This window comes from Anolis carolinensis, chromosome 6 (assembly GCF_035594765.1).
Source record: "Anolis carolinensis isolate JA03-04 chromosome 6, rAnoCar3.1.pri, whole genome shotgun sequence".
Taxonomy (NCBI): domain Eukaryota; kingdom Metazoa; phylum Chordata; class Lepidosauria; order Squamata; family Dactyloidae; genus Anolis; species Anolis carolinensis.
Genome location: NC_085846.1, coordinates 73856026 through 73883438, shown reverse-complemented (window position 1 = coordinate 73883438; position 27413 = coordinate 73856026). Strand labels below are relative to the sequence as shown.

Genomic DNA, 27413 nt, shown 5'->3' with positions numbered 1-27413 from the left:
AGATAACCCAATTCAAAGCTGATATTGTGGGTTATTCTTCTGCTTTGAAATTCTAGGTTATATGTCTGTGTGGGAGGGCTCTGGGTTATCTGAGTCCTCACTGCCACATATCCCAATTCAAAGCAGGTAATGTGCGGGCCTTTCCACACAGCTATAAAACCCAGAATATCAGGCAGAAAATTCCACAATATCTGCTTTGTACTGGGTTGAGTCCTCACTGGCATATATTCCAGTTCAAAGCAGGTAATGTGGGATTTTATCTAGCTGTGTGGAAGGGGCTAAAAGAGCACCACGAAGTCCATCCTCGCCTCCTTCCTCATAGTGTAAAAGAGAGTAGGGCGAGGCTGAGGAGGACACTCCTTGTCACCTCTTCGACATCTCCTTCCTTGCTTTCCCCTCGTCCTTTTTGTATTTGTGTGTGGAAATAGACAATTTATTCTTGCCGGGACACTGAAAGAGTACGACCAAGTCCAAGTCCACCATTCGTGGGGTGGGTTGACACACAGAGAGAGAGGGAGAGGGAGAGAGGGAGCGAGGAGGAGGCGGGAATCTCTCTGTCGCCCAAAGCCCGGCTCCGTGCCATTCATTGCGAGGGGGCGGCTGAAGGCCACGGCGCGCCCTCGAGGCTCAGCGCACGGCGCGTGCGGGCGAAGAAGCAGAGGCGGAGGCACAAAGCCCTCCTCGTGTGAGGGAGGACGCTTCCTTCCTGGGCTGCGTTTTCTCTTCCACTCAGTTGGGGAGAGGAAAGAGGAGGAGGACGTCTCCCGTGGGAGAAAAGGCGCCGTGGGTTTGGCGGGAAGTCTTCTCCTGGGCTCGCCAGGAGGGGAAGATGGAGGTGAAGGGAGTTGAGGCAGAGGAGGACGCCCAGGCGGGGCGGGAAAGAGGCGGCGGCGAGGAGGAGGAGGAGGAGGGCGCGCCGCAGTCGCCTCAGCCGCCGGAGAAGAAGAGGCAGAGCGGCGAGAAAGAAGACAAAAAGGTCGGTCCCCAACTCCGCGGCCCCTCCTTCCCTCCCAGGCGGGTGGGAGAACATCCTCTGCCTGGGAAAAAACCCATCTGGCATTGAGAAGCGAACCCTGGTTTGGCGCCCTTCTTTCCTAGCCCCCTTCGCGCGGATCTCTTATTATCCCCCTCCTCAACGGGGAAGCGTGTCTGTCCTTCTGGGGGGCGTTTGGCCTCCTCTCCAAAGGACATTAAACTGCGTCCAGGCTGTTTCGGGACGAAGCGGGTGGCGAAGAGTTAAAGGGACACTTGTTAGAAAGAGGAGAGGAAATGAGTGTGTGTGTATTTGTGGATAAACCTCAGCATCTCCCCTCTTCTTCCTGCAAGGGATGTTGGTACGTTGTTCCGGATCTAGAGCCTGGTTGAAATCGAGAGGAAAAAAAGAGGCAGGCGAAAAAATGCTGACTCCAAAGTTTGATTTAAAAAGGGCTGGAGGCTCCCTCCTCTGCTGCGTTGTGGATATGCTGTGTTGCACGGATTGAATACAGAACTAGAATGGACTGTATCTGTGTTCAGGGAGACGAGGGGCCCTTCCACACAACCCTATATCCTAGAATATAAAGGCAGAAAATCCCACAATATCTGCTTTGAATTGGGTTATCTGAGTCCACACTCAGATAATGTGGGATGTTCTGCCTTGATATTCTGGGATATAGCGCTCTGTCCCCCGCACCTTCCTCATCCTTGCTTATGGTGATTGACTGCTTCAGATTTGGACTATTAAGTTTTAAGTGTGTCTCTTGTTATATGTATGTTAATAGTCTTGTTTTTTAATCTCTCTGCCTCCGAGTATGGTGGGAGCTTCTTCCTTGGATGCTTTTAATCAGAAGCTGGATGGCCATCTGTCAGGGGTACTTTGTGCTTTTCCTCCATGGCAGGGAGCTGGACTAGATGGCCCATGTGGTCTCTTCTAATTCTATGATTTTATGTTTTAATCATGTTGTACCCTGCCTCGAGCTGCAAGGAGAGTTGGGTAATACAATTGTTGTTGTTGTTCAGAGTTCCCGTGTCGCAGTGGGTTAAACTGCTGAGGTGCTGATTGAAAGGTTGATGGTTCAAATCCAGGGAGCGGGGTGAGCTCCCTCTGTTAGTCCCAGCTTCTCCCAACCTAGCAATTAAAAACATGCAAATGTGAGTAGATCAATAGGTACCGCTCTGGCAGGAAGGTGACAGCGCTCCATGCAGTCATGCCGGACACATGACCTTGGAGGAGTCTACGGACAACACTGGCTCTTCAGCTTAGAAATGGAGATGAGCACCAACCCCCAGAGTCAGATATGACTAGATTTAATGTCAGGGGAAAACCATTGCCTTTACCTTATTGTTTTTATTATTGTTAGTATTAATCAAACAGTTGGAAAATTCAATTTTAGTAGAGGAATGACCCAGCCTGGCTTTCCTTGCTGTTGGTAGATCTTCAGCTACCTGGGTTCGTCACCAATTAAAAATGACATTATACTCTCTCCATCATGTCATTTGTTTGCAGGAGAATTAATCTCTAATTTGATTGTTAGCAAACCCATTGGTCTTGTTTGTGGGCCTGCTATTCTTTCCATTCATATTTATTAGTGCCAGTTTATTAAGGTATAGGCCAAAACTGGAACGATGGCTTGCAGCAGATACTTTGTTTTCCTATACTGATAACTACAATGATTGATCATTCTGTGGAGGACACCTATGACATTAAGAGCCCTTCATACTGTACTATTATTGTTAACCGCTGTCAAGTTGACATTGACTTATGGATACAGTATAGATGACCTCAAAGTCAACCTAGCCTGTTTCCCCGAAAATAAGACAGTGTCTTATATTAATTTTTGCTCCCAAATATGTGCTAGGTCCTATTTTCAGGGGATGTCTTATTTTTCCATGAAGAAGAATTCACATTTATTGTTGAACTAAAAAAATGAATATTTATTATATACTGTACAGTAATTGTCATTACAAACAAGCATAACCAGCCAAACTGTGAATCCTAACAATAATTTCTTGTTACTACCATTATTTCCATGGTAAATCTATGGTCCATACATTTACCAATCCTGCATGCTCTGGTGTTCCGTTCAGTGTGCATGCTTCCAAACAAAAACTTTGCTAGGTCTTACTTTCAGGGGAGGTCTTATATTTAGCAATTCAGCAAAATCTCTACTAGGTCTTATTTTCTGAGGATGTCTTATTTTCAGAGAAACAGGGTATAATCAATAACTCTGTTCAGATCTTGCAGAATCAGGGCCTTGGCTCCTTGGTTGAGTCTATTCATTTGGTGCAGTCTTTCTTTTTTCATGTTAGCAAGTTATTTATTTTTTTTGCATGGTCAAAGCACAAATTAGCCATTTAGTTAACTTGGCTTCTAAGTGATGCAGTATAATATAGGTAGGTAAGGTATACTGTAACACTTTAATTGCAGTTTCCTAGTTATGGTAACATCTTATGGAATCCTGGGATTTGAAGTTTAAAAAGTGTTGTTAGAATGCTTAGCCAGAATTTTCTAGTGTCTATCAATAGATATTGCTGTGGCAGTGAAAGAGGCATCATAGCATCATAATACTGTATTTGAAAGAGTCCCATGAGATAGTCATCTTCCTGAATGTGGTTTCTGGAAGTGTGCAAAGGGAGACCAAACAGAAGGGCAAACAACCCTTGCATAGTAAATTCTAGTTTCTCTGTATAGATTGTATCCTGTCCACTAGCAGTGCTGTGTGAATAAACACTATGCAAAAACATTTTAGGGCAACAGATTTCTATAATACAGTAGAGTCTCACTTATCCAACATAAACGGGCCGGCAGAATGTTGGATAAGCGAATATGTTGGATAATAAGGAGGCATTAAGGAAAAGCCTATTAAACATCAAATTAGGTTATGATTTTACAAATTAAGCACCAAAACATCATGTTAGACAACAAATTTGGCAGAAAAAGTAGTTCAATATGCAGTAATGCTATGTAGTAATTACTGTATTTACGAATTTAGCACCAAAATATCACGATATATTGAAAACATTGACTACAAAAATGCAAATATGTTGGATAATAAGGAGGCATTAAGGAAAAGCCTATTAAACATCAAATTAGGTTATGATTTTACAAATTAAGCACCAAAACATCATGTTAGACAACAAATTTGGCAGAAAAAGTAGTTCAATATGCAGTAATGCTATGTAGTAATTACTGTATTTACGAATTTAGCACCAAAATATCATGATATATTGAAAACATTGACTACAAAAATGCGTTGGATAATCCAGAACGTTTGATAAGCAAGTGTTGGATAAGTGAGACTCTACTGTACTTAGAAAAGGCACAATTCACTCAACTTCTCACACTACAGGCAGTTTGTTGCCAATACTGCATTCAGTTCTTATGTACTTAGACTTCTTGGCTACTTTGTAACATTGGTGCAATTTGAATAACAAAAGATTTCCTTTTCCTATTTTTTCAAAAGCTGATTAGAAGTGATTAGTATAAGCTAGGCAAGACTGCAATTTTTTCTGCCCTATGTTATTGTTGTTGTTGTTGTGTGCCCTCAAGTCATTTTTGATTTACTTGCTCAAGGTCACCCAGTGCATGTTTATGGCTGAGAGTAGAGATCTGTACCCTGGCCTCAAGAGGCTGGTTCAAACTGCATTATATGGCAATGCAGATTCAGCCATAGTCCAATGCATGTGTCAGGTTGAAATATGCTGTCAGCCATTTCAAAGAAAGATTGCTAATTTTAATTGTACCATTATCAACAGTTTGCTTAGCTGGATGTTTGCCTCTCTAGTAGGTTTTGATGATTCAAGGCCCATAAACACTTTCAGTGGAGAATTTTAAACTCATACCTCAAATATTAGCTTGTATACACTGATTAAAGTACACAGCAAGAGAGACCACTGGAATCTATGGCAGCTGTGCCAACACCTTCAGCACTGCAAAAGGTTGCCATCAGCAGAAATTCATGATCAGTAGTTCTAGATGCACTCTACCTTCTGCCTAATGTTTTACTAGCAGCCTCTAGCAGGAAGTCACATAATGCATGTCTGCAAGTGAAATAAGACAATGGGGATGCTCAACCAGATTTATAGCTAATTAAAAACATGCACATAAGATGGGTTTTATGTTATGTTTATGAGCAGGATCTTGAAAGAAAGAGAATTGCACCTTTTCTCAAGTGTGGCCTTTAACTGAATACATACTCGCCCCCATGATGTCACAACTGATCTTCCGTTCTTCATTGCTTAGAGAACTCTCTGGTTTGGGATTGTGAGTAAAGGGAAAATTCTTAGGCAATTTTCGATACATTACAATAACACTACTGCTATGCATTTTAGGATACCTTATTAAACGCTGATTATGGGCAATCCATAATTATCCCATGGCACCTCTGTTTTTAAAATTTAGTTTGAAATATCAGTGGGGGGTTTTCACCTTGAACATGTATCTTAATGTATGCAAGTATTCACAGAAATACTGCTTTTCTTCAGTTTGTTGAAAGACTGGCTGCAATCTGTGTCACCCTCATCATAATCCTATGACATACAACACTGAGATGACTGTTCTGTGCTTTTATCATCTGGGAATAGTAAGCCCTAGAGTCAACTCTGTCACAAGCCAAAGAGAACAAAGCAAAGGAGGGAAGAGTCTCCAAAAATGTAAGAGATCCCATAGAATGAAGAGGACTGAAAAAAAGACACACCCCCCCGCCAAAAAATGTAATGCTAAAATAGTACAGTAGAGTCTCACTTATCTAAGAATCACTTATCCAAGGTTCTGGATTATCCAAGCCATTTTTGTAGTCAATGTTTTCAATATATCATAATATTTTGGTGCTAAATTCGTAAATACAGTAATTACAACATAACATTACTGTGTATTGAACTACTTTTTCTGTCAAATTTGTTTTATAACATGATGTTTTGGTGCTTAATTTGTAAAATCATAACCTAATTTGATGTTTGATAGGCTTTTCCTTAATCCCTCCTTATTATCCAAGATATTTGCTTATCCAAGATTCTGCCGGCCTGTTTAGCTTGGATAAGTGAGACTCTACTGTAATTAAAAAGTGTGTAAGATCACAAAGTACAATATACATATCAACACTCAGGAATACTAATAAATGGCACAACCTATATAGAATACTGCAGTGTTATGTATATCTCTTCCCCCTCTCATTGTAACTCCTTAAATAAACAGATCTTATCCCATTCTTCTCCTTTGCTCTTCCTAAGTATGTCCCATCTATGCATTTTAAAGGAGAGGAAAAGGTTTGTTAGATGCCCCCCCCCCCCAAGATTTACCCTTGGTTTTTTCATGGGTTATAGCAATTGCAAATTCTATAATTTGGGGCTCAAAACCTGCCCTCTACTTATCCTTGAGATCGACCTGTAGTTCAATATATAAGGTAGTTATGCTACAGTGAGATATTGACATGTCATAAATGGAAGAGTGAAATGAAGAAGGTATGGAATTTGTTCTCCAATTTCACAGTCTCTAGAATTCAAATGCAATTCTCAGAGCCGGAATGCACATTTAACAAAATTGTGGAATAGTCATCTTCCTGGAATATGCCATTTTAGGTCATAGTTGGAAATTACAACTGGTCCAACGCTCGGCTGCCAGATTAATAACGGGGGCGAGTTACAGGGAGAGATCCACTCCCCTGTTTAAGGAGTTCCACTGGCTGCCGTTCACTTTCCGATCCCAATTCAAGGTGCAGACCATCATTTATAAAGCCCTAAACGGTTTGGGACCCACCTACCTTCGTGACCGTATCTCCTGCCATAAACCTGCCCGATCTCTTCGATCATCAGGGGAGGCCCCTCTGTCGCCACTGCCTGTATCCCAGACCCGCCTTGTGGGAACAAGGGAGAGGGCCTTTTCTGCTGTGGCCCCCCGTTTATGGAACTCACTGCCCATCGAAATCAGGCAAGCCCCCACTCTTTTAGCCTTCAGGAAAGATTTAAAAACCTGGCTTTTCCGATGTGCTTTCGGAGAGTAACTATTACACACTTCTTTTGTTACTCCCCCAACATCTATCCTCTAGATTGTTTTTTATCTTATGTCCCTGTTCTCCGTGGTTGTATTCTTATCCTTTTCTCACCCCAAGTTTTAACTAAGTGTCTCATGCGGCCTGCCCTGTTATATATATATATATATATATATATATATATATATATATATATAGTGTTGCATTGTACATGATTATTTATTGTATTGTTTAATTGTATTATGATATGTTGTTTTATATTTTGCTATATTGTACTGTTCTGGGCATGGCCCCATGTAAGCCGCCCCGAGTCCCCGTTGGGGAGATGGTGGCGGGGTATAAATAAAGTTTTATTATTATTATTATTATAGTTCAGGAATTACGTTTGGATTTTTGACTGGTGTTCTCTTTCTCCTCATTATCATTATTGAAATGTTCTTCATTCAGAAGATTAGCATATCAGTAAGAAAACAAATATGAGTCTTTCTTGTAAACTAGATTTCTCTATGAAAGTGTTGGGTATCTGTCCTTGATGTGGCAAGTAAATGTTGGCCTCTGAAACAGGAAGTGTCAGAGCTTGACAGATGAAAACCAAGTATTTCTGCAGGTTCAGGAAAGTTTCCAAACTGAAATAAAAAATCTTCAGATTTAGGAACCATATTAAAGACTCTCCCTCTTTCTATAATGTCAGGTGTTTGCTTGGGTATCTTCTGCCTCCACTCCACACTCCAATCCCTGAAGCTGAAGAACAGCGTTTGCAGAACAACAGATTTTGTTCTTTCTAAATGCAAATTCTGCTGAAGGCACAGATAGCAAAGCACTAGGGCTTTGCAGTCAGAGTCTATTCTGAGAGTCAAATTAGATGTTAAGGGGAATTCATATGCCCTGCAATTAACCTCTTTCTATGCAGTAGTGGGAATTTTGCAGTTAGGTGCCCCAACAACCAGAATTGCAATTTAAGGCCAATTTTTTGTACTACAAAAGGCAGCATGCTAAATGTAAGATACTTAGAAAAAGCACATGCTATGACAAACAGATGGCTTTCAGCCAGAGGACCAGCTCTACAAAACATATTTAGTTAGATCCAGATATTCCTGGTGATATAGAGAGGCTGAGTAATTTATCAGATGGATTGGGGCATGCAAGAGTACTCTTTCTTGAGTTGGTCAGTGAATTTGGAGAATAGCATTTCCCCAAATCAACTTTGACAAGCTTTTAACATATTGGGGCTGCACAGAACAGGCCAGCCAGAATAGAGCTAGAACTATTTATCTCTCAATTAGCTCAAAAATGAAGTTGAGCTGAAACTTGCTTCTAATCTTAAATTAAACAAAATTTAAAATCTACTAACAATACTAGTTGAGAATGGTTTTCTCTATTTTGGGAACAGAGTATATTGTCCTGAACCCTATATCAGCCATTTCCACTTGCACTTGATTCTCTGATTGTCTGTCATTTCTTAGAAAATATATTTTGGCAAATTGTACTGGAATCCTATCTGAGAACATTTCTTTTTTTAATCTCACAAATGAAAATAATTGAAACATTGATCATGTACATATATACCTAGATATGTAAAATATTTTTGAACTTAGTGGAACTTAATTATCAGTACTTTTAAGCAGATACACACAGAATTGTGCAAGCTTTAGTTGTCTGTGAGTGCACAGGGCATATTTTATTTGTTTTTTGTGTATTATTTTTATACTACTTCCCTTTATTTCCCTCCCAGAATCAGTTTTGTTCCTGAATCTTGGAAAGCTGCTTTTGAAAGCATCTACTAACTAGGAAGAAGAAAGGTTATAACAGAACTGTTTCAGCAGGCTGAGGCTGGAGATGGTAAAGGACCTGTTTCTGAATTCTTTTAAATTGAGATTATTAAGGCAATGTAGCAGAGAGACTTGGTTGAAAGACTGCATCCTGATTTTGTCAAGTCTCATACAATGTTAGGGAATTCTGAAAGGCAACTAATAAATACAGTATTTGAAAATTATTTGATCCCTAAAAAGAATTGCAGTAGCATGCTGAGAGTGAACAGCTGCTTGTATTTTTTTTTCAGTCAAATGATCAATAAGGGGATGAAGCTTGAAAAGCCACTCACATCGATGGTGGTTCCTGGGGCGAGTGCAGAAAATGTGATTGTAATGTTGAGATCTCATTAAAATAGATTCTCTGAGTGAAATGTTCAGAAATGTGAAGTATATCTCTATGTATTTGTATGTGTGCATACAAGAGAAATAGATTGTACTGATACCCTGTACGGTTGGAAATAATATTAGGAAAGGATGACTTAGAAGCCTTGTTTATGATTGTTAATAATTTTAGTCCCTTTTATCATATAATGGGCTGGGCTGGGGCTTATTTCATGTTATCTTTACTCAGACCCCCTAGCTGATATGTTTGGTTGGGGGAAGGTAGTTTGCCCCAGATTTTCTATTGATATCTCAGCTATAATTATATCATTTACACACTCTCCCCTGTCCTTGAGACACTGTTTTTAGAAATGAAGAGAAATATATCTCCAAAGTGTGGTCCTACATAGGTTTGGTGGGACAAATTCACAGCTCAATGTGTATATTGCAAGTTAGAACATGAAAAATTTTGTACCATTTCCTGTCTGTTGAGTGCATGGATCAAAAAATCAAAAATCAAACTATGAGATGTTATAAAGAGTAGAATGGAATAAATACAGTTAAGGAATGATGATGAAGATCAGGTCCATTTTTCTTCTTTATTTATATACCACCTTACTGGAAATAGTTCATAAGAAACATCAATGTGAAAACAGGGGAAACCTTTACAGAGATCTAATGAGACTAGGTTTCTCAAGTGATTTCCCATTAAACTTTTGACTACAGCTTATTTGCCAGACCCAAGTTGAGTAGACACAGTGAATAGTGAGTCTGCACAGAGATAACGTCTGTTGATTCCATAAAACAAATCCAGTTGGGACTAACAATAGGCTACTGTCCCTTGGTATGTTTCCTATCCAAAGGGCATGTGGTGAAGATGAGAACACCTCCAATTTAATCAAAGTGGAGGTCCTGACCTGGGTCTCCACATTCACTTTGAGTAAAGAAAAACAAACCCTAGCATAACTGCAAGTTACACGTTGAAGATAATGTGTGTATTTGACACTGAGGAACACCAATTCTTAAGGCTGTTTGAGCAGAGTGTTCCCAGCAGGAAAAATTTTAGTCATGATATTCACTTCCAAACAATAAGTTTCAACTTTGACTCGAATATGTTGGTTCTTTAGTACTAGGATACTATATGGCATTTTTGGCTCTGCAGTTTGATATGTGCATATTCCAGAGGTATTTTTCTTTTGAAAATTGCCATTTCTCTTCAGAAATCATGAAAACCATAACCCAAGAACTCTGTGCCCACCATGGAAGAGACCTGTGGTTTACAGCAACAATCATCAATTAGTATACAGAATTTGACTACATCCGTGCTTTTGGAACCATTTGTGCTGTAGTAGTGGGAGGATTTTATGTCTTTTATGTTTCTACTGAGCCAATTAGGATCTTTTTCACACATGCAGCTCAAAATGAAAATGTTCTAAATAGGCTCCCAATGTAGTATCCACATTGGTTGAATCTGACATTCAGTTCTTCTTCCACATTTCCTTCTGTATGAACAACATCCATATGACATAAAATTCATGGAAGTGAGTCAAATGGGCATAGTGGTATCACATATGAAAGTTTTCCTGGGGTTTTAAATTGCTTCCATGCTGTCTGGATATTTATCATCCCATTGAAATGGAATACCTGTACGGTTCAGTATAAATGCTTGCAGAGAAAGAGTAAGACAGAGACATACATAGGAAGGAAGGAATAAGGACAAAAAGAAGGTTCTTAAAGCTCTGACTGCTTAATGCATCAATCGGTATTAGTTGAGGAGCACTATTCAGAATATTTTAAGTTATTATTTTATTTGAATTTATATTGTCAGCCTTCAACATAGCATTTTTGATGAGGATTAAAATTATTTTTCCTTGACTTGAAACTAAATGTGCCTTCAGATTAACAGCTATCAGGAAAATGTCCTCTTTTATGCATTGCTTTCTATGGTGGTCTTGAAGTTGTCTTTCAGAAGTATTTCAACCATAACTCTTTGGTACTTTCTATTGCATTTTCCATTGTTTTTCTGACTATGGCAAATCTGCTAAACAGCACGGCTAAACAGTTTGCCAATGCCTTTTGGCTAGTAGGGCTAGAAACCACCCAATAGAAATCCCCCAATTGAAAGCTGTCAAAGCAAACATAAAAAAATAATTACTGGGCTCAGTCATGAAAGCAAATGGGAACAAATTCAGTGTGGCTTAATGTTTTCAAATGAGTGTGTTTCTTCATAGGTCTCCACCGTCAATCATTGTAGAATCAATGCACAATGCTGATAGGAATACTGAGGACAATCCAGACTACTGGTATATTTCTGGTTATAGCCAAAGCTTATCTGATGGCCTTTTATTGATGGAAGAATTCTATCCTTATAAAGACTACTGCTATCAGAGTAGAAGTATCTTTAGATGTGATCTATAACCTCTTGCTTTCACACATTCATATAGATAAAAGGTTTGAATTTTTGGATCTTTTGACAATTTTACATCTTTCTGATACATTTTTTTCCTTGCACTTTGTTGTATAAGTAATGGTTGCTAACAGCACATTAGAAATCATAAGAGAACATGTTTTGTGGTTTGTGCCTGTCTGAAGCCATTAAAGAAACTTGTTAGTCCAACAACAAACATTCAACAACAGAAAGCTTTTGGAAAACATGATGTGGATGCAAAATGTCCACCGCTTTCCTTTTGTGGTACTATGGAACTGATTTTTGGATTAACTCAATTTAAAAAATGTAAACATCTAAGAATTAAGGAAATACCAAAAACACAACAAAATTAGTAAAGGTAAAGGTTTCCCCTTGACATTAAATCTAGTTGTGTCAGATTCTGGGGTTGGTGCTCATCTCCATTTCTAAGCCGAAGAGCCAGCGTTGTCCATAGACACCTCCAAGGTCATGATTGCATGTAGCACCATTACCTTCCTGCCAGAGAAATACCTATTGATCTACTCACATCTGCATGTTTTCGAACTTCTAAGTTGGCAGAAGCTGTGGCTAACAGCGGAAGCTCATCCCACTCCCCAGATTCGAACTGTTGACCTTTCAGTCAGCAAGGTCAGCAGCTCAGTGGTTTAAGCCACTTTGCCACTGGTATGTTGGTATAGATGTGGTGAAACAGGAACGTTTATGCATATGTGGTGGGAATGTGACAAGGTATAAACATTTTATAGGAAAATAAAGGGTGAAATGGAAGAAATATCTAAGCTAAAAATACAGCTGAATAAAGAACTGTTTTTTACCATGCAAAACACTATAAAATATATGATAGGAGCAGCACAAGCAACAGTTGCTCTGGAATGGAAAGAATACAGAAAATGGGAAATAAAAAAAATTGTACAAATATTTAGCTGACTATGCTCCAGGATTATATCATTGAAAGGAAAAATAAATATATGAACGGATATCCTATAGGGAACTGGATCTTGAATGGGAAAGAACTAATAGCCAAAGTGAAGGGAAAAAAAAGAAAATACAAGGAACTAAATTAGACAATATCCATAATCCAACAAATAGAAGAAAAGCCAAAATTGAATCACAAATGTTCCCAGAGGGAGGGATGGGAATAAGGAGAAAGGTATAAGTAGGAGACAAAGATGGAATTAGAAAGGAGTAGAAACTGAACTATACCAGAAAAGTATTTACCTGTATTTATTGGTCTTGTTTCTTTAATACTGCTGTAATATAATGGAGATAGTTATACTCTATTTATACAACCCAATTAAAAAAGTTGTTTCTGACTTACAGTGACCTGATCATGGGTTTTCTTCACAAAAATTCTTCAGTGGAGATATGACATTGACTTTCATTGAGTTGGGAGAAGTTACCCAAATCCACCCAGCATGTTTCTATGGTAGAGCAAACCCTGGATTCCCATAATCCAAGTCTAACATGACCCAGTCCAGTTTATCTGAAAGATGGTACCTGCATGTGCTTTCAGATCTGCTGATGAGGCACTTCTCTCTGTCCCACTGACTCCATTGGAACATCTGGTGGGATCATAGAGAGGACTTTCTCATTGACTGCCCCCAGGCTTTGAAACTCCCTTGTCAGAGGGGTTAGACTGGCATTCTCTTTGCTCTTGTTCCTTAGACAGATGATCTGTCTGTTTTGATTGGCTTAGAGCAGGACTTCTTAAACTTTTCTCCCTTGGGACCCCTTTCTGCCCAAGAAATTTTAATTGATCCTCAATATATCAGTATATTAAACAGGCATAAAATAAAATATTTACTGAAGATAAAGCAGCATTGGAAAGACTTGCTAAACAGGCTGATTTTCCTTTTAATGAAGCACTGCTGAAGCATTATCTGCAGAGTCCACTGTAAACAAGCTGTTGCTAACAGATTTGTGTAAATGAGTGGCATTCAGAAACCTTTGCTTGTTGCCAATTTTTTCATGACCCCAACATTGAGCTGATGTCAGAAATTTGAAGTTTTTTAAAGTCCCGCAGATACCGAGGGACGCCTGTTAAGTTTAGCTAACCACAGATGTTTCAGAATGGTGAAGGAAGATGAGTTCCGCCATTGCTGAGTGTAGGGTGGGGAAGGTTGTTTGCCTTATTTGTTTTAATTCATTCCCATGCATACATGTACATAATTGTATAAGAAAAAAAGAGAAAAAGAGAAAGAAATATAGAAGATACTTTGTAGCAGAGAGTCTGGAAATTGAGGTGCCGGATGAATTATAGCAGTTTGGGTTGCAACTTAGTTGGGAGGGAGAGTGAAGCCATGAGGCGATCGCCAGCGAAGCTCTGGAGGTTCACTGTTGCGGACTGGCTCAGGCTGAGCGCCTGAGCTGGAGTGCATGTATGGGTGGGGAGTTGAGGGCTATGGAGTTAGGGTTGCTACTAGTCCTGGGAAGCTGCAGGAATGGTGGCTATTGCCATTCATTTGTCCCTCTGTCCTTGGGAAACTATAACTTCTGTGGGATAGAACTATATCTTTCTTTTATTGGGTGTGGGAGTGGTTATGTTCGACAACAGAGCTTAGGGGACCCCATTTAGGGTAGGGGGCTCATAGTTTAAGAAGAAGTGGTTTAGAGGATGGAGCATACAAGGTGCTGGACTTTCTGTCTGCTATTTTGTTATGATTTTTACGGTTCATGTTTCAACTAGTTTTAATTCTTGAATAGTTTAATAATCTCTTAACTTTTGCATTTTTGGAAATTTTAACTGTGTGTGTTTTTATGTGTTGTAAACTGTTTTCAATCCCAAATTGAAGAAAATAGAGGATATATAAAAAATTATAATAATGATAGTAACACTCGGACCACTATATGATGTTTACTTATTCTGTGGAGAAGTATAAGTGTCTTTTCTGGTATACAAGTGGCATAGAAATGGAATTACAGCGTAATAACTCTAATCAAGAATTATTTATAGGAGTCATTATTAGCACACATGTAGTATATCATCCTAACAAATTGATAAGGTGTTTGAAGTGCATTGGAGAATAGGAACTATGTTCTGAAGCTGAATCTGTCACTAGAAATAGCGCAATGTTTGAGTGATATCTCTTAAAAAGGCAATTCCATTATTGTATATTCTTTCATGTTCTGGGTATTCTCTCTCTTTGCATAGAAGGGTCATGTAAAATGTCAAATATCAATACTGAGGCAGTATTGAGTTTAACATGTTTAAAATTAATGTGTATTGAACACTTTGCCCTAATGCCATGTGCGGGAATGCATGCGGTATATAAATGAAGCTGCAGGAAATAGACCCATATCTTTTATTGCCATTGGGCAGACTCTTTAACAAAATGCCAGATTTCTCTAGCCACAGTATATAACTGAACAAACAAGCCAATGAATATGCAGGAGCTGCATTCTAATGTGTTGTCGAAGGCTTTCATGGCTGGGATCACAGGCTTGTTGTATGTCTTTCGGGTTGTGTGGCCATGTTCCAGAAGTATTCTCTCCTGACGTTTCACCCACATCTATGGCAGGCATCCTCAGAGGCTGTGAGGCATGGCTCACTTATTTTAGAAACTGTTGCAGGATATCAACTTTTACAAAATAATAGGTAATGAGTTATCTTGGAGATGGGACCCAAGTCTAAACATGGAATTCACTGATATTTCATATATGCTTATTCACATAGGGTGAAGGTAACTTTATACAATATTTTAAATTATTTTCTGCATGAAACAAAGTTTGGGTATGTTGAACCAAAAGAAAGCAAAGGTGTCCCTATCACATCCAACTATATATAGAATTCTGGAGTATTTTGGGATTCTAGAGAAGGGATGCCCAACTTGTATAACAGTTTGGTGTAAATATTGCCTTAGTCATGCTTAAAATACTATGGAAATAAATAGAATGTAATATAGATAACACTAACATGCCTCACTGAGTTTAGTGGTTATACTCTATCAAGTTTAGGATCAAACTACGTAGCTTCCAGTATGGAGGTTATTAACCGTTCTCTTATGCAGGGAAGCAAAAACAACTAAAATGAGGTAAGAGCAGAATCAAAGAAGACTGAATTGGATATACAGTACCATGATCTTGAAACACATTTATTAGGATGTCACTGAGTTTAATGTATTTGGGGCCTCAGCTGTAACAAAATGCTTTTTGTTAACTACTAGGAATAGTGTTTCTCTCTAATGAATTTTGATCAATTTTGTTTGGTCAGCTGGAAATCTTATATCAGCTTAACATTAGGGCCATGCAATGTGACATTTAAAATTATATGTATTTTATATGAAGCAGCAGGTAAGTAACTTGATCTCCTTTAGATGTCTTGGACTACAACTAGCACAATCACTATTAAATCATTATAGTAGCTGGGTTTGATGGCAATAGTTGTAGAGTACATGGGGAAGGCATCAGGTTGACAATTATGAATGAACATATTCCATACAATGTGTTGTATGGACTATTCCATACAAAACATTACACTGGGAAATATGGCTAGTCAGTTCATTTTATAGTCTGAAGACTGTAAATATTATGAAGACTGAAAAGCATAGATTGCCTGATAAAGTTAGCCTTGTCCTCCTAGTTGCCTGGGTTGAAGAAACTGTGCTAGCTACCAAGGATCATAAGATATGTATAAGTGGGATGTTTCCTTTATTATTAGGAGTGTTGTTCATAAAAGATTTGGTGGAGAAAAATGTCATTTTAATGTAATCACAGTATTGGTTAATATAGGACTTTATTGCACAAAGCTGCTATTCTATGGCAGTCTCTCTATCATAAGTAGCATGGGCATACATGGAAGTTCACCTTCAACTTTACATCTCTCTTCATGTTTGACAATCCGTGGTCCTATGTTCATATTTCTGCGTAACCTTGTAACTCTGCCTTCCTGCACTTCTGCTGCTCCATAGTTTTTATTATTTTAATGAAAAAGAAACAAAAAGGCAAAAATAACAGTGAGTATAAAATAAACAGAAAGCAGGCAGCTTTGAAACAGTGAGGGGGGAGTTGGAGATTGTGGAGAATCTGATCCCTAGCCATCACTTTACTGCTGGCATGCTGGCACAGAAGCAGACTGGACCCATCGCCGAGGCAGGTAACAGTAACATTGTGGGATTGTGAGCTGTCGATGGGTTTTTCCCATCAATAGTGAAGAACAGGTTAATCATGAGAAGGAGACAGACTACCAATGGGATGCTCATGTAATTGTGCAATTGGGACTGTCAACAAAGGTCCTACATTAACCAGTATTAGGACCAAATTTAATAATCCAGCTTCAGTGCCAGTTTGGCTGCCTTGTGCTATAAAGTTCATGGAAACAAAGTAGTGATCAGATTGTGTTCCGCCTTTACTTTGTGAAAACAGGATTTATTAACTTCTAGTGGACATATTTATTTTCAGAAATGGATGTAATCTTGTGGAGGCAGTTGCACCTGAGGAACACACTATGGGTCTTTCCCTCTCCACCTTTCAAAATAGAGTATAATCATGGAATTTTTTGGTGCATGACTGATATACTTTTCCTTTGTCGAAGATACGTGGTTTTCAAATACACCAGTGAATTCCAAATTGCTGCATACAGTGAGCAGGTGGCTTACTGCAAACAATGGCATCAGTCAATTTCTTACACACTATAGAAGACTTGCTGTTGATATTTTTCTAATACTTTTGGTAAAAACTGTATCTGAAGCAATTTTACACATATTCACTGTATGGTCTAGTATTAACAAAAGGAATCAAAGTCCTTTGAACATATGGCATGCCCATTTGATATCCTTAATGATACTTTACTTTGAGTCTTTTGGTATGTTTTTATTTGAAAATAATACCTTCAAATTCCCTCTGTAGCTATAACAGAACTATGGGAAAAGGCACATAAAAGACCTGACTTGTGTTACAAAGCATAATTCAACAAACACTTCTATTTCTATGATCATTTATTTTCCTAGACTATTTGCCTGGACCATTACAATCTCAGTCGGTAATGACCATGGAAAAACACTTGAAAACACCTTCTAAAAACAACAGGCAGAACTATATGGTTGTTTGGCTTTAGGCACAATCAACTTCACTGATCAGAACAGCTTTGGGAGAATAACCAAAGCATCTGGATAATCAGAAATGTGGAAGTAACACATATGTTGCTGAGCTGCATGGTGGCTCAAACTTTAGATCAACAGATGATTTGCATTTAATATTCAAAATTGGGATTTCCTTAGATGAAAAAGCATGCAAGCCATGCATGTAAAACCAGATGACCTTGGGCAAATATTAAAATTGTAAAAAGGGTTTTTTTATGCATGTTGTCAGCTTTTCATGACTCACTGACATAAGGAAGCAGGTTACTCCATTGTTATATGCAAACACAACTTTTTTTTTTAGTGGAAGGCTTTTTTATGAAATTGCTAAATTTATCTGAAGTGGATAGGAATGGATGGATCTTACAAAACATCATATTTGTGGGCATTGTTAGATTTTCAGGTTAATTTCATCCCATCTGGTTTCTGCAGACATTTGTGAGGTTTTTTTTTATAAAAAATAAAATGATCTCAATCCTGATGAAAATTAACTAGAGTAAGGTAAAGGTTTTCTCCTGACGTTAAGTCCAGTAAGTCTGACTTTTATGTATATGTTTATACCCTCAGGGGTTGGTGCTTATCTCTATTTCTAAGCCGAAGAGCTGGCGTTGTCCTTAGACACTTCCAAGGTCATGTGGCCGGCATGACTGCATGGAGCGCCGTGACCTTCCCGCTGGAGCGGTACCTATTGATCTACTCACATTGGCATGTTTTCGAACTGCTAGGTTGGCAGAAGCTGGAGCAACAGTGGGCGTTCACTCTGCTCCCGGGATTTGAACCTGGGACCTTTCGGTCTGCAAGTTCAGCAGCTCAGTGCTTTAACACACTTCGCCACCAGGGCTCCTCTACTAGAGTAGAGTTAGTTAATTGAATCAGTGGGATATATACATAAATGTTGACTCAGCATCCAATGGGTTTACTTTATGTAGAACTGTTGATAGGATTTAGGTCCATGTCTACACAGAAATGTGAGTTTCGTGCATATGCCTCCTTATGTGCACACGTTCAAACACATTTTTGTAATTTACCTTTTCTTGCTAGTTGTTTCCAGTCCGCACAGTTCTGTCCCAGGGGATTCAGATTATAAGAGAATAATTCCACTGCACAACTTTCTGTGGGTTTGACTTGCAGCTTTAGGAGCTGATATTAAACTTGCATGCCAGTGAAAACTCTGGTTCATTTCCTTGCCCACCTGCTATTATCCCAATCAGTCTCATTTGCCTCTACTATAATTATTCCTCCTCCAAGATTGTGGATTGAAGTGCCATGATATTGCCTCTGCTCAACGGCCATGTTTTTATTCTGTGAAGTTGTGTTTTAGATATATTAATCTGTTGTGATTGTTCTGTCTTTTATATTGTTGTATTTTATACTGTGCATTTTATACTGCCGTATTTTATTGTACGTTGTTGGGCTTGGTCCCCATGTTAGCCGCTCCCGAGTCCCCTTGGGGAGATGGGGCAGGATACAAAAATAATGTTGTTGTTATATTATTATTATTATTATTATTATTATTATTATTATTATTATTATATTACTTCATTTTTCACAAAGACTTAAGTTGGTGCAAAATGTCAGAATGGAAACTAGTATAGGAGATCAAGTACATCTACAAAAAACAAAGATTTTGGATATGATAACAGGCACTTTAATATGTATGGTGATATGTCATTTGTAGTTCAATAAGCAGACATTTATGGATGTAAATCATTATGATCACCCAGAATTTGATGTATATCCAAGGAGCATACTGCTATCTTAGCTATCCTTCAGAGCGTAGCACCTGCACTGGATTAGTATTACAGTGAAGGCCCAAACATGGTCTCACGGTGGAGGAGTAATAATCTCTGTGGCTACTTCCCAGATACTGGATTGCTTGATCTGTTATAAAAGCAGATTTGAGTGTTGAACCAGGCTTCCAAACATTATATGAGACCTTCTGGTAGGTGGGTCTGCAAAATCTCAGATTGACAGAGAAGAATGAAATATCCAAAATCAATAGCATAAAAGGATGCACAGAAAAAATGGGAATGTGGAATAGGGATTTTAGAAGGTAAGGGATTTTAAAATCCATCTCCTGGAAATAACATTAGTCATGAATGAAATCCTACATTGGATGGGTGGATTTAAATAGTTTATCCATGTTTATCTACAAGTCTACCTCTTGTAGAAGGCAGTTTCCCAGCACCATATATGGCTAGATCATGATATTACTGTCCTGGATTTTCAATGACTCCACCAACCTAGAGAGCTAGCATGCTGTAGTGGTCTGAGTATTGGACTAGGAGCTCATGTTCAAGAAGCATAGTGGTTGACCTTGGATAAGTCTCTCAGCCTCATAAGAAGGCAATGGCATTTTCTCCCTCTGAATAACTCTTGCCAAGAAAACCCCATGGAGGGTTTACCTTTTTGTGTGCCTTCGAGTTGTTTTTGTATTTATGGCGACTCTAAGACAAACTTTTAGTTGGGTTTGCTGCAACTGAGAACTTGTGACCTACCCAGTGGATTTCCATAACTGAAAGGGAAATCAAACATTGGTCTCCAAAATTGTAGCTTAGCACTCAAGGTGCTACACCATGCTGGTTTTCTAGATTTGTCGTAGGGTTATGAAAAGTGAAAAGCAGTTTGAAGGCACAACACTAATCTGTACTGGAGACTTGGAAAGGCAATGTCTTTTAAAAACGTTTCCTGGCTTTGGAATTGCAACCAGACATTTCCCAGGTGCCCTGCCTTCCCCCAACCATCAGATGGCTGTGGGGATCACTTTGGCAGGGGCTATTTCATAAGAAGACACTGAACACCTTCTTCTTCAACATAATCTAAATTCCATACATCCATGTAACCTTTTGGAAAAGGCTATGTGTTTTGTCACAAACTGGAATCTGACCCATGTAGTCACTGCTTCAGGGGAGGAAGGCAGTATCTTAAGGATCAGGCATATTTGATTCTTGTCAGCCTTGTCAAATAGAGATCAGAAAGCACAGAATCATGCAGGTTGAAAGAATCTTAAAGAAACACACAGCTAAAGTATCTTTCTAGTAGATAACCATTAAGCCTCTGCTTGAAAATCCTTTGTGCTTTATAAAATCTCCATCCCCTTCCATGACAGTCTGTTCTCCTAATGTTTGTCAAAATCATCTTCTGTGTAATTTGAATTAATTTATTTGGATCATTCCTCCTGGAGCAGCAGAAAACAAGCTTGGTTCATCTTCTGTGTGGCAGTCCTTTAAATACTTGGAGATAGCTGCCACCCGCTCTTAATTGCCTCTTCTGCAGGCTAAATGTACCCAACTTCCTCTGTGTTTTTTTTTTTTTGCATAAGGCTTGATTTCCAGATTTCTACATCATCTTTGTCATCATTCTCAGGACACATTCTGAATGTATTTCCTAAAGCATGCTATCTGGAAGTGAATACAATACTTCAAGTGATGTCTGGGCAGTATTTTATTTGATGCAGATTAGAAGAACACCCGCCTTCTTGTTACATCAGTGTTGACTCATGCTTAGCTAAGGCCGTGCTGCATGAATAGTGGAGCTAACAATTCAACCACCCCCAACACACACACACACACACACACACACTATAGACCAGTGGAGGTAGGGAGATGGTTGTGCTGGTATCCAGAGGATTAAGACCAGTTGCAAATGTGTTCATGGGCCAGGACAGTGGGGAGAAGGAGTGGTGCTTGATCTGCCCATATTAAATAGCTCCATCTTCTTCTTTTGCTCTTTGGATTATTTGACTCACTCTTCCACCTTCTTACTTATTATGAGATTTCTGGTTCTTTGGGGGCTGGGTAGGAATCTTTTAAGGGTTTTTTTTCCACCTACACTGTCATGGAGGATTAGTCAATTAGCTAAGGATGGTGTCTCTAATAGGTCTTCTTGGCAGGTGTTGTGTGGGGAGATATGAACTAGTGATGCATCTTCAGGCACATTTGGTGAAGGGTGGGAATTTAGAACGGTGTTTCATGCAATCTTGGTGTTGGGGGAAAATTTCCTATAATTAAGGTTGATCTCTGGTCTTTGCCCTCATCAGGGGCCATGTGGCTTGGGGGTTTACATCTTCTGATCAGTATTCTTGGTTACAACTGGCCTGGGTGCAAGCCTGAGTTTTAGAAATTTCTCTTGAGGGCTACAGCATTTTCATCCAGGAGAGGTCAGGGGATCTGCTCCAGTAACTCCCAAGCAAATTGCTCCCTTCTATTAGTTTTGCTTATCAGCAAAATAAATTACAGTTGCCCTTACTTTATTCAGTTTCTTCTGTCTGATCTTGGTATTGTATTGGTGTTGGTCCTGTTTGCAAAGAGAAATCTCTTCAGATGTGCTGAGACCACACTGTTCCCACTCATAAAGGTTAGTTGTTAAATGTGGGGTCATGTCTTTCTCTGAAGCTTTGTATGTCCAGTGTCTCTGGTCAATTGAAATCCCATACTCAATAGACAGTGAACTCTGTCAGACTCATATGATCACTTGTTTATACAGTAAGTTGAGGAGAAAGGAGATTAGAGGAAGAACTATCCCTACCATTAGGGCAGCAGACGCTGGTGCTCTTTTTTTTGCCACACAACTTGTTTTGAAGCCCCAAAAGAGTCTGCTGTGCTCTAACCATTGAGAATGTTATCTAGGGTCCAGTGCCGAAGTAAGATTAAGTTGCTGGCTCAGTTTCTGTACATCATATGGGGAAAATGGGGTGGGGACACACCATGTCCTGTGTCTGAGGCAGCAAAATGTTTTGAATCAGTCCTGATCAGGACCGAAATATATGCACCCTAGCTCTGTTCCAAAACATAACAAATAGAGGTAAGGAGCATAAAGAAACTTGAAAAATCCTTTGCTGCCAATCATATTGTATGATGTTGAGCTTCACGGATCATTACTCAGGCTGAGTTTATAGGCAATACTAGAAAAAATAAGTTTGGCAGTATTTCTTTAGTTTATCTGCTGAAATGGGAAAGCTATGTACAGCTCTGTTACACTATTGTGTTGCTGAGTAGTTAAAATTTTTAAAGGTGGGTCATGTGTCACAGAAGAAATTATTTCCTAAGCCTCTGTTAATTCAAATGGTTGAAAATGTCTTATGTGCCTTAATATGTGGAAAGTCAGTTCATGTCCTGTGGCACCTTCACGCTTTTGATCCTTGTAGGGTGCAATCCTAAATACTTACCTAACAGGACTATCAAGGAGTCACACATACATTTGTGCTGCTAATGTAATATATATACATCAATTTAATGTGTGTACTAGCACAAAAAATAACATACACCTAATGTGCATAATGTGCACAAACCTATTAGGCCCCATTGTATACATTGGAATCTACTTCTGAGCAAACATGAATAATAGGACTATGTTGTACTATGTTGTACTTTGCACCCACACACATACAGTCTGTTATTTTAGTGTGATTGTCTGTGTTTGATAAAACAACAACAAAAGCCCAAATTCAAACTAAAACCAACAGCTGAAGAATCAGCATAACTATTTAGTGGATTTGTTGCTAAATTTGAATATCTGTGATACATTTAGAATTCATTTTTTGTGGCTGTATTCAAGAACTGGTCAGTGATTATATTATAATGGAACAATTTAAATTGCTATTTCAGACTGAAAGCTTTGGCAAAAGCTTCACAGTTTTTATTCATATTCAGAATTTCAGAAGATTATAAAGTAAGTAATTTCTATTCTGTATGCAGTGATAGAGCTTTCTTTTTCTTTGACACTTTGTCCAAATGTACCATGCTGAATTAGTCGGAAGTCAGTGGCGTCTCTTTAGACTATACCACAGACTTTTAGATAAGGTTTTGACTAACTAATTCTGGTAATTACAGCTCATATGCTTTGCCTACTGGAACCTCATGAACGCAATTGAGAGCCAAGACTTCCCATATCTACCTTTCCTCACCCTTTCATCTTCATCATCCACTATGGGTTCAGTTCCTGGGCCAAGCTGGAGTGTGAAAAACTTTGGAATGCATATATTTTCCCATTTACAGTGTTCCCCCGCTACTTCACGATTCGCTTATTGTGGACTCGCTGTTTTGCGGGAATATTATTTATTTATTTATTTGTTTGTTTACCCCATTGCTGCTGCTTCTCCTTAGGGCTGCCCGCTTTCTTTGGTCCCACCATGTGGCTCTAGCTGCCTCTGCCAGGGAAGAAGGAGCTCCGCTCCGCTCTGTGAGTGAGCGAGGGAGGCCGGGCGGCAGCGGCAGCAGAAGAGGAGTCTGGCTCTGGCTGCCTCTGCCAGGGAAGAAGGAACACTGCTCCACTCGGTGAGTGAGCGAGGGAGGGCAGGCGACAGCGGCAGCGGCAGAAGAACCTGGAAGAAGCGGCCAGATTCCTCTTCTGCCGCCGCTCCAGCTGGCCATGCCGGGAAACGTGGAGGGCTTAGAAGAGGGGGCAGGACTCGTGGAAGACCCATTCATTTAATGGGCTCGTAATTTAGATTGGAAATATGAGAAAGTGTTTTTGAAGCAACCAAACTTGTTGCAGGGAGGAGCAGCCTAGCCTGGGCTTGCCCAATCGGTGTGGATGTTCATGTAAGGGTAGGGGTTTGGATGTCCTCATTTAAAAGCATCTGCTGCATGCCACAAGGCTCATTCTAGCTTGGAAGTTGGAGCGAGGAGGGTGGTTGATGTTTTGCTGCCTGTGCCTGGCCTGTTGTTGTTGGAGGGGGACCTAGAGGCACTGGGGCAGCCATTGAAAAAAAGTAGTCAACTCTTGACCAAGAAGAGAAGGCATCTTTTGGGATGGGGTGGGAAAGTGGTTGTTGTTTTTTGTTTAAAAATCTAAAATAAAGGAGTAAAAGAAGAAGCATTTATTTTTTGAGACAAAAATGGAGGGGTTGTAAGTTTGGGGAGGGGAAAGGGGTTGTTTTGTTTAAAAAATCTGATACCTTTGTCCTGCTCATAGCACTGTGTGTCCCATCATTTCTAAAAACCCTCTCTGCTGTACTCCCTTAAGTCTGGGGAGCCTAGCGTCGTTGCATAGCTGAATCCTTCTCTGGGTTCAAACCCTCTCTGCCTTTTGGGTTTGTTTGTTTTAGTTGAGCCTCCTCAAAGCACTGCATGTCCCATCATTCCGAAAAACCACCTGTGCTGATGGTGTACTGCCCTCCTTGCGTTTGGGGAGAGGCAACAAAGTTACATAGCTGAATCCTCTGGGTTCAAGCCCCTTGTTTTGTTTGTTTGGCCTCCTCGAAGCACTGTGTGTCCCATTGTTCCCAAAAACCCTCTCTGCTGGTAGTGTACTGCCCTCCCTGTTTTAAAACTGTACGTCCCAGATGTCCCAGTTCCTCTCTCCTCTTAACATTCACTCTCCTCTGAACATTCTCCCCTTTGGTCCTCGGCTTGATTCCCCATTCAGCCATAGAAACCCACTGGGTGATCTTGGGCAAGTCACAAACTCTCAGCCCCCAAAAAAACCCATGAAACAGGAAATAACACTTTCAAACCAGGAACAGATTTCCGTATTCTGAGGCTGATGGGCATCTGTCAGGAGTGGTTTGATGGTGTGCTATGGTTTCGGTTTCTGGTTGATAACTGTCACTTCCTAATTGGTTCTGTCATAAAAAACATGGCAAAACTTTATTACACTGCCAGAATTTTGTCTTTGCGCAAGGGACATTGTGCTATAATAGAACATTATGGTTTGCGGAGTGTCCACCAATTTAACAGAGTTTCAGCCACAAAAACAAAGTTTCTGAAGTAGAACAAGGACTTTCAAAGTAAAGACAACCCAATGAAACAGGAAATAACACTTTCAAATCAGGAACAGATTTCTGTAATGATTAAAGATGTTTTTTATATAAACTATGAAAATTCTCCAAAAATCAGAGCATAGGAGAAACATTCTGAAATTTGGTGAGCTAACAATGGTAAATGTGTTCTACCACTGTAGCACATTTCATCAGGATAGCTCAAAAAATGAGGGCGGAAGAGTCCCCTAAATTTCCAACCCCCCAGTGCTATTTTTCGCTATTGCGCATGTGCATCTGCCATTAACGAATTAATTACAAAGTTTCAGAAGTTTTGAATAGTTTCAAATTTTTTGCTTCAAAATTCAGAAATGACTTTAGAAACTAAGCGCCAGTGCCCCCTAATTTCAAACAGAGTTTAGAACCATTTTTTTCTGGATCGCACATGCTTATTGAGTAGTACCTACTTTTGATTTGGCTCTCAGAAATTGGCCATTGTTCATCAGTATGCTTGTCATGTGTCATTCTTTACTAGTGAAAGTTCTCTATTTGAACATATTTTCATTTTAGAAAGCTTCCCAGTCCATGTCTGGTTTAAATACCATATAAAGAATTATGATTCTGCCATCAGCAGCACCTTGGCTGAGGGAAATGTGTAAATCCCCCATGCCTGTAATCTCAGCTTCTTTTTGTTCTGGGTCAATTTCCAGGATGACATGGCCATCATTCATCTCTATAGCTGGGTTACTGTTCCCTCTGGAGTTCATCTGATGTCCTCACATTGTTTGCCCTCTTCCAACATTCTTCTCCCCCATGGTTTTAGAATGCTGTTGTGGATATTGCTTTTGAATAATTTCCCTACCTCCCATAGCTGTTATGAATGCACTCATGAAAACTGTATGAACTGTTACTAAGGGGAAGAATCAGATATCTTTTAAAATCCCCAACTTTATATGGTATTTCATGCAACCATAATATAACATCGATGCAATCATAATACAAACATCTCCAAAGTTAAGCACCAAAGCATAAATAAAATGGAGCAGTTGCAGTTGGGATGGAAGTCTTTCACGAGCTGCTGGGCCTCAATGTGATGGAGCTGTGCCTGACTGATCTCTCCTTTCAAGGCCACAAATATATGAATTTTCTAGCTGTACATTTAAAATATATATTTATATGAATTTAATGTAATTCTGCTGTCTTTGAAACAAGAAAATTAAGAGTAAAAGATGCAGAAGCTATGGGAGTTCGAGCTGTGACCACTCTATATTTATTTTCTTCTGTGCCACATAATGGCTTAGTTTAACATACCACATTATATAATTGAGTTATACATTTTACAAAGAAGCAGAGCAGCACACGATGTGATATCATGGTGTGCATGTTTTATTAGGCATTATGAGAAAGAGCAAAGAAGGACAAGGACTGGAGCAATTCTCTGTCTCTTGTAACTCCTAATTTCATCAAAACTGGTGGAAAATGTTGCGTTCACAGTGAAAAATGGCTTTGGATTTAGAAGGAAAGCTGCCTGGCACTCTTTAAAAGTAATAGCAGTGCAAACTAATAACTATATGGCTGGAAAATGTCCAGCTCTATAGGAAACAAATAAGCATACCACCCCTTTAAGCTTTCCAGTGTAACAGTCTAACCAGCTTAAGCCTGCAATGGATGTGATATCAGGCCTATTGAATCACAGGCTGCAGTTAAATGTGATTAGGTGCTGTCACAATAAATTTAGCCCTCATCTGTTAGAGCCCAAATCAGGTTAAAGGGTATTTAATGCTTTTATTTGCTCTAATTGAAAATTATAGTCAATAAGAATAATTTAGAAAGCTTGAGCCAGTGCTTCTATTGAAAATAGTGAGTGCTTCTTCCATCCAAGGTGGAGTAATTGCCATAAACCGTTTGCCATGTGACTGTAATAGGGGTCAGGACATTAATGGAATGCAACTTCCCCCACCCACCCCACCATTTTCAATTGCCAGCAAACCCGGGTCTTCAGAAACATGATAAAGTCATTCAGTCATTCAGTTCTTACCAATTTCTCTTCATTGTTTCACTGTAGAAGTTGAGGGTTCCAGCTTAAAAGAACAAGTGCCACAAATGAAATACTTAAAA

The 27413-nt window shown here is 39.4% G+C and overlaps 1 protein-coding gene across 4 annotated transcripts in view; it reads left to right on the top strand.

Annotated features, from left to right (window-relative positions):
* Positions 1 to 496: 496 nt before the first annotated feature.
* Positions 497 to 27413, top strand: part of rbms3 (RNA binding motif single stranded interacting protein 3) — a 958643-nt gene continuing 931726 nt past the window's right edge. The window contains exon 1 of one of the 4 annotated variants that reach the window (XM_062958203.1): positions 497 to 976. In XM_062958203.1, the coding sequence (XP_062814273.1) occupies positions 830 to 976 (147 nt within the window). In that variant the 5' untranslated portion in view covers positions 497 to 829. The remainder of the gene's footprint in view (positions 977 to 27413) is intronic. The other 3 variants (XM_062958204.1, XM_062958201.1, XM_062958202.1) reach the window with 3 other exon arrangements.